Source organism: Electrophorus electricus, chromosome 10 (genome assembly GCF_013358815.1).
Source record: "Electrophorus electricus isolate fEleEle1 chromosome 10, fEleEle1.pri, whole genome shotgun sequence".
NCBI lineage: Eukaryota > Metazoa > Chordata > Actinopteri > Gymnotiformes > Gymnotidae > Electrophorus > Electrophorus electricus.
The window spans coordinates 4681839-4690225 of record NC_049544.1 but is presented as its reverse complement, the minus strand read 5'-3'; the positions used below and the strand labels follow the sequence as shown (position 1 = coordinate 4690225).

At 40.0% G+C, this 8387-nt stretch overlaps 1 protein-coding gene across 1 annotated transcript; it reads right to left on the bottom strand.

Annotated features, from left to right (window-relative positions):
- Nucleotides 1–291: 291 nt before the first annotated feature.
- Nucleotides 292–7150, bottom strand: ccdc12 (coiled-coil domain containing 12). The gene is made up of 7 exons (XM_026999195.2): nt 7003–7150; nt 4671–4744; nt 1721–1800; nt 1457–1518; nt 1292–1326; nt 1096–1172; nt 292–588 (listed from the first exon to the last, which is right to left on the bottom strand). The coding sequence occupies exons 1-7, from the start codon at nt 7129–7131 to the stop codon at nt 509–511; spliced, it is 537 nt and encodes a 178-aa protein (XP_026854996.2). The 5' UTR covers nt 7132–7150; the 3' UTR covers nt 292–508.
- Between the last annotated feature and the right edge of the window lie 1237 nt (nt 7151–8387).

The following is an 8387-nucleotide window of genomic DNA, read 5'->3' as shown; positions in this document are numbered from 1 at the left end:
AACAGTTCATGGGAGATCTCAACTTTTGCCAACTGTTGTGAACCAAAATCTGTGGATATGTGACTAATGTTTAAAACAAAACTACCTCTTAAGAAACTAGACTGATACTAAGCCTAACAATAGACTAAAATTCAATTAAGAACTTGCCATAAAATCTACATGTTAATTTATACCTGTTGGATTTTGCACTGTTTGCATGATTCTCAGATGAAACATGCAAATCCCTATTAGGTGTTAAGGAAATTTCATACCTGTTATTCTTAAGTACATCTGAAACAGCAAAACAAAATGTAATATAGAAAAAAAGGTTTTTATTGAATGTAAATGTATGAAACTCTTAAGAATAGAACATCGAATGCATACATTTCTTTTGATCCACACACACACACATCAAATTCTTAACCTGATGTGCAGCATCAGAATTCAGCCGACAAGCCAAACTGGAGAGCTACTGTTGTCTTCTGGAAAAATCTGTGCGAGAAGGCAACCGTAACTACAGAGGACGGGCTCAGTCCGATTCTGCCTCTTCTACAGCGACCGCTCCAACAGCTTCGGCCAGATCTGCTTCACTGCCCTTCAGCCTGTCACCTACACCAGCGGGAGAAAAACAAAAAACAAAAAAAAAAAAAAACCACCCCATTAACCCTGCGCTCTGGCCCCGCTGTTCAGGCGGCAGTATGATAGGTAAATCCCCACTTTGCAGAAAATGGTACACGGTTCAACTGGATAACTTGAGCAGCTGAAAGGCCAAAGTGGAGGGCTGTTGGAATATATCAAACGGTTCTATTCTGGGCCAGCAGGGGTCACAGAGAGGGGAGCTGCGTTCGTGATGTCATTGAGAGCCATCAAATCTCAGGGGCTTTCGGAAACCACACAGCAATTAGCCTCAAAACATGCCAATCCTGAATTCATAATATTCACTAGTAGTGGTTAGGGTGGATTACAAACGCAGCACTAAAGACTAGAATCAGTTGGCTTAGTGAACTCTAGGGGAATCACACCTAAGTGCATACACAGGTTTATTTAAAAAAAACAAAACAAAACACTAATACTGATGTGAACATCTTATATGAGCATATTCTAGGTGATACTTACGAATGAGTTCTGCAATGGCCTTCTGAGTTCGTTTTTCTAGTTTCTCCAGTTTTTTTGCCACATCTCTCTTCAAGTCCCTTCCATAAAACAAAGGTTAAGAAGTCATTACAACATTAATCATTACATCATGATGCCATGATAAAAGGTGGACTTAGCATAAGTTATTACAGCGAGAGCTGCTGCTCGCACCCCTTACCAGTCTGGTTTCCTTGGAGCTAGATTAGCCAGATCCTTTAAAAAAAAAAAGAAAGTTATTTTTTATAAAAAGTCATTACATACAGTGACAGTTTTCTTGCTCTGCTGTGTCTCGTCACAGTGACAGCTAAAGGCGTGACAGAAATGAGAGTGTAAATCCACTCACCACTTCCTCTATGACAGGCTCCGGGTTTGCGGCTTCGAGCTGCTCTCTGACCTTATCTTCCACTGCCGGAACACGGGGGAGGACAGGTTAAGCCACACACATTCCAACCCGTCAGCGCCTCTGGTGTATCTCATACCCGTAAACGCCCAGCAGTCGCAGCTCGTGCCCAGAACATAAAACGCACCGAAGTCAGAAAGCACATTGGACTGCGCGGGGGCTCTAGTCACAGCGCAGCTGAGCAGGGAAACGAGAGCAGGTTCTCACCTGAAGCAGGCTTAGCTTTGGGCACCTGCCTTTCTTTCAGTTCTTCATCTTCTGGACTGTAGTTCCTCAGCTTCAGATCTCTACACACACAAAAACATCTATTCTGACAAATGCCACATACACTGCAGTCAAAGCAGCTGTTATAGTTGCAATAAAATGATGCAGGAACCGTTTAATTAATGTTGACACACTGTATATAAAATCCTGTGTGCTGCTACAACAACACATCTGTAAGTGAGGGGTAATAAAACTATTATTCACTGTGTACAATACATAATTTACAGGAGCTATACCAATGCATTAAAGAGAATAACAATTTTTACAGAACTTTAGAAACAGGACCACCATAACAGTGGCATGGCATATAATATCTTAAGCCAAGACAAGCACATTTAATATAACCAATCTCCAGCAGGTGGCAGTGCACACATTTGTCTTTGGGTCTGGGCCACACGGCTGGTGCGACCTAGGCGACAGAACAGGGGACTATATTCCCCAGGCGTTAGCACAAAGGCTGCCTTCATCCTCTTCACACCAGCTAATTAGCATGTAGCACCTGTTCTATGGGTTTCACCAGGGGACTCCAGCTACCCAGCTGAGAGGGGTTCATGCATGCCCAATTATGTCATCTACCCCCTACAGTTCCTGACACTCCTCTGCAAATGTCTTCTCAAATAACATCCACTCATCCGGGATCTAGCAAAAAAAATAAAAAACGCCCTGACAGGGTGTGATCAAGAAAAGGCAGGCGTGGAGGTTTGCTTCATCCGTGGCGGTGGGGGATTAAAAGTTCGTTTTCACCGTCAATTCCTCAGCGACGGGTCTCCTGAGGTGTGTGCCGATTCCGTGGCTGCTAGAAAGGGGCAGAGACAAGTCTGCGGGTGAGGGGTGGGGGGTGGGATACACCCATTGCTCCCTGTGCTTCGCAATCACCAGCCCTTGTATGGCAAAGTCCTGCCATCAAACAGAAGATGAGGCACGGCCAGCTGAAAATGGCAAACACAACGGAAAGAAGAAGAAGAAGGAAAAAAAAAGCCCAAAGCAAGAGAACTGAGGGAAAAACACTTGAGTGAGAAAGTGAGACAAAAGAGCTGGGAACACATCTCGCTCACAAGGGTTCTCTTTCCTGAAGAGACTTCCTGCCCTCCTGCTGGAACAATAGCGCTCTCAGCCATTCTTCATGTACAGTGCAGCAGGCAAACAATTCAAACGTTGCTGAAATGTCAACAGTCATCGGGGCCATGCACTAAGCCAGGATTGCTAGCTACCTCAAACCTTAGGAGCAAAACTGCATCTGAGGCATGGGGCAGATGATAGCATATTTTGGTTTATCAGACTCAAACGCAGAGGGGGAAGGATGATGCTGGACACACAAACACACACAAAAAAAACACCACCACCACATGAAGAAGGAAGAGGTTGAGGAGAAAACGATGGGTGTAAATACATAAACAAATAAAAGATAACAGCATAATAGTATCCAATCAGCTGCTTGTTACCATGCAGTTTGTTGCCACTGGTTGTTGTTTACAGCTGTATTGCAAGGCAAAATGACTCATTTGTAACTGTGACATTTAAAATGGCCAATATGCAGCCTTGCAAAAAAAATGTAAATAAAAAAAAAAACCACCACTGCCCCAAACATTAAAACTAGCAAACCCCCAACCTTAACCGTGAAGGGATAGTTAAGTAGCCAAGCCAGTTCTAAAAGACGAAGCTGATCCAGCTTCACACGACAGCCTGTCTACAGGGCACTGTGAGTCAGCGGAGCCGTCGGCAAGAATGCATCCATCTTACCTCATCCAGCCTTCACAGACAACAATGACACCAATAATACAGAGTGTTAGCAGGTAAAATGTGGAACAAAGAATTCGCTGAACCATGGAGCTGATGAAGGTAGTACAATAGGCATGAAGCTCCCCTAGGCCTGCTTTGTTATGGCAGGGACTCACGTAAACATACCTTAGGCTACCATCGCATCATGCAAATGATCGCGTGATGTCAAAAGCAACTGTCACAATCAAAACTTGGTTTTCTGGCCATTTCTTTTTTTAAATAAAAATAACAGTGAACGACATCAAATACCTTCTTGCTTTTAACAGTGCAATACATCATGTAGTTGTCTGCGCCAAACAGACAATACACTCCTCCTCTCAAACTAAAGGTAAATTTAGTTGTGTAAATTTACACACCACATTTTAAACTTGCTTTCAACTACTGCAGTGTTTATAATGGCACAGCAAGTAGAGAACAATCCAGACAGCAGGCCTGTAGGTTGGGTGGTGGTGGTGTCGCTCCCATCTATGGGACCATTGTTTGGCAATCTGAGCTCCAATGCAATTTTAATGATGCATGCTTAGTCACAGGACACGCCCCTTTAAACCTTCCAGCTCAGACACCTTGAAATGCGCAACACTTCTTCCAGCTAATTCTGAGGCCTCCGAACAGATTTACTTTACCAGAACCGCCAACATTCGACACAAGTTACCACACACTCTCACATATACCGCACAAACATTAAAAAAAAGCCTTACACTGTTACACTGTTCACCACATTCTGTACGAGCAGTCATAGAATATTGCTGTAGTCTGAAATGCCAAACGCTACCTTAACTCAGAGGAGGGAGTCCCAAGGTTCCATCTAGTATAAACAAAGGGTGTAAACAATGGAAAATGTCCGGTGGAGGGGATAAAGGCCTTAGCCCAGGCCTGAAATGGAGCCAAGAAAACAGGGCAGCCCCCAGCACTCACCCAGCTCATGTAAACAATGAGCACAGCCTTGTAATGGGCCATTCGTTTTCCCATCAAGGAGAGATAGTGGCGTAGCACACAGAAGTGAACACACGGATGTGGAAGCAGTACGTTGAACTGAAAGCCTACAAGTGTGTAATTCAGACCACACTGGATTTTATTTTTAAGCAGAACAGGTGGCTTGAAAATAGAATTTCACCTGTGCCTCTCTTCAGCTTCAGTCTCGTCTAGTGCCTTCTTGCTACCAGGCTCTCCATCTTCTGGTCCCCCCCCCTATAAAAGAACAGGAAATCAGTGTGATCATCCTTCAACTATTAATGTTCCAGTACTTCTCAACATTTTAAGCATGCAATACATTTTATAATGAGTGAAGCACAGGGTAGGCCCAAACAAAAAACATGGCTTACTTCAACTCAGAAGCAATTATCATGGTTTAATTAGTTTAGTCTCAACTAGCCTCAGACATTAGAAGTTGTGCCCTCATTTTGTATAAGTGTGATATGGGGTATATGAAACTGGTTTTTTACAACACACAAAAAGGGGAGTAAATTCAACTGCAGTATCATCAGCAGGAATCCAAAGACACTCAGATGACGGAGGGCGTAAACATTGGAAAACTCAATATTTAAAACATAATGGATTAGAAACAGATTCCAGCAACACTTTATATATTAAAAAAAACAAACAAAAACAACAGTGTCGCCATTATGATCTAATAGTTTGGTAATTATTGTTAATAATAATAATAATAATAATAATATTCCTTTTATACTCATTAATAAATGCACTTTGAATTTCTAAACATTTATAAAATCAAGTTGCAGGATGGAGGTCATATGAAAGCTAGCAATAAAATTGTGCATTATATTGAATAATAAGGATGTACAAGTAAATGTTTAATATTTTACATTAGCATTAATTTGCATAATACATGTCAAATAATTACATAAATATTAATAGCTATTAAATAATAAACGTATGTTTTAGGACCAGTGTTAAATCTTTAATCTAGCTCTAAAAGGTCAATTGTTGTCAATATAAAATATAACTATATTTGAACTGCAAGGTTCTGAGAGTTTGTGATCTGGACATTAACTCTCCTTAGCTTGATTAAACAGGCCTCCTAAAGTAATTTTTAAGGACAAGATAAAAAGGATGGTTGGGGACTATACAGCTTGGAATACTCATCCATCAGGAGACATTTTTTTAAAAAGTAGATTAAAACATATTTAGAACATTAATTTGAATTTGCACGATATTAAGCAAAACTGTCCATTCCATGATGATAAACAGGTTTGTTGCTCTAAAACTGCCAATCAAGATGGAGAGTCAATTTGGTATAGTATCACTTGTACACTACATCAAACGATTGTTCCTGTCATCTTTAAGCAAAAATAAGTCATTTCACATGGCTTTTACAAGGCACACAAATACACGTTTTGGAGATTATTAACAAACTAAACAAAACTATTTGAAGCATTTTTAGGCTACATCTACGAAAAGGCACAGCTCAGACTGGCCTATCTGTCAAATTCCCTGAAACACTCTACAGGAAAATTGTTCTAAATCCAACGATAAACTCATCGTACTTCACAAGCACACACGGCAGGTGAGTGGAGCACACTGGGGCCAGCCACCTTCACCAGGGATGTAGGCACAGTCACTTCGGTTTTCCATTGAAATATGAGATTATTGTTTGATGACTAAGATATGTGTACACAGCAAACAAACGTTTACCTAGTAATGTCTGTAAACGCTGCAAATAATATTTTAGCATTGACGAGCTTTGAATCCCCTCTCCAAATAATATTTCGGACAAATTTAAGGTTGTTTGGTGCCATCTCACATTTAAATTATAAACGTTAACATAGATTGGTTGATACTACGCTACATATTTACTTTAATGTAAAAAAAGACGACAATATTATGGTTGCAGTTAAAAAATGAAGTTATGTTGCCCTACAGAGCAACCCAAAGCATTAGCTACGTATATGAAGCCATTTTTATTACATGCATGGATGTAATAGCTAGCTAAGACACATTCATCGATTTTGGAGCCTGGGGAGGGTCAGACGCATTAGTTCTGAAACATATTTAATGTGCATAGTAGGTGGAATCAATAATTTGTACAAAGCTAATTAGTTCTGAAACATATTTAATGTGCATAGTAGGTGGAAACAATAATCTGTACAAAGATGTACAAACGGCAACTAACAGATAACGAGCTACTAGCTACCGCTAACGATCTTGTTAGGTACAAGATGCAATATAGCTTCTAGAGATACCTCACCTACACTAGGTTAGCTAGCTAGGTTAGATAACTGACTGAAATGATAACGAATCGCATCTGAAATACAAGGTAACCAAGACATTTACAACAATCAGATACTCTACCTACCGAGGTAGCTAGCTTTAGCTAAGTTAGTGAGCTTGTAAAATGCTTGCAAGCTAGCCAGCCTATCGTACAAATCGTACAGTACCATACCTAAAACCAAAAAATATATACTGTTCCTGTAATATATAGCACTCACTTGAAATTGCCGTCCTCTGAGTGCTTTTAGTCTTTCTTTCCTTTTCAAAGCTTGTTCTTGTAAAGAGCCCACGGTCTTTTCCATTGTAAAATCAACATCCGAGTATGTAGCAACACATGTATCTGACATCGACAGTCAATGCTGCCAAGGTGATCTAGAAGAGAGCAGAGAACATCGATTCTGACGCGCTTTTAGTTCATTCTAAAACCTTAGCAATTTAAAACCTTACTCTGTTGTGCAACATAAAGCAAGCCTGTCTTAAGAGCACGTCACATTAATGAGCAAATGTTTGATGAGAATACCGATTCCGTTAGAAAACGTTGGCAGCCTACATAAGCTTAGGATATGAGGCAGTCTCTCATGGTCAATAACTGCAGTATATTTAGCTTATTGGTTTGTAAATCAACTTTTCACACACAAAATAAAACATCAAATCTGGTTACCACTGTAATATAAGACAATACATTGTCTACTGTATTTGTTGCAAGATAATGTAATCGGCTTTACAAGGAAGACACCAAGGGAAGGCTTGCTGATGATTTTGTTGAAAACCTTCGGTTCATCAGAATGAAGTTTCTATCGTTTCCAGTGGCAAGGCATTTTAATGCAAATGGACACTGCATCAATGACACATCTGTTTGCATTGCCAGTTGGTAGTATGACAGCAATGAAGCTAGGAAACTTAAAAGAAAAATAGGCCTAACTGATCTACACTCGTAACTTTAGAACCCAATGCAATGGATGTTATGATATAAACATCTACGTTTTCTAATACACACTGGATCCGCATTCAGCTTGCACAGCTGATGAAGGACATCTGTCTAAAATGTCACGTTTATTGGAAATCTTGTATACTTCATTGCACTTCACTGTTGGCAGAGGAAAAAAATACAAATGCACTGTTTTATTTGTTGTTAAATATCTGTTTTAAATATTTGGGTAAATATTTGTTTTCATTTAACATGTTATGAAAAAAAAACAGTGATTTCCTTATGTCTGAGAAGTCCAATAAAGTGTTTTAAAGAGTGCTAAAATCACTCTTTAGAAGTTTCATAGTTTACAGCTGAGAACACCTTTGCAGTGACCACTGCAAATTTAATATGGTTACTTCGTATTTGCATTGTGTTTGCATGATCCAAAGCGGGTGTAATAGTACCACAGACCTAGTTTTTGAAAGTGAAATGTTCGCTCTAAATATTCTGTAAAGCTCATAATAAGATTATGTAATTCAATATGCAGTCTGAATATGTGCTATTAAATTCATCCGGTGTACGTGTCATGTGTGAAGCGCATGTTAAGAATGACAGCTTTAACAGCTGTATGTATTCCATCATGTGCACGTAAAGATAATGAACGAGAACGAAGCCATCGCATGCTGTCATTAC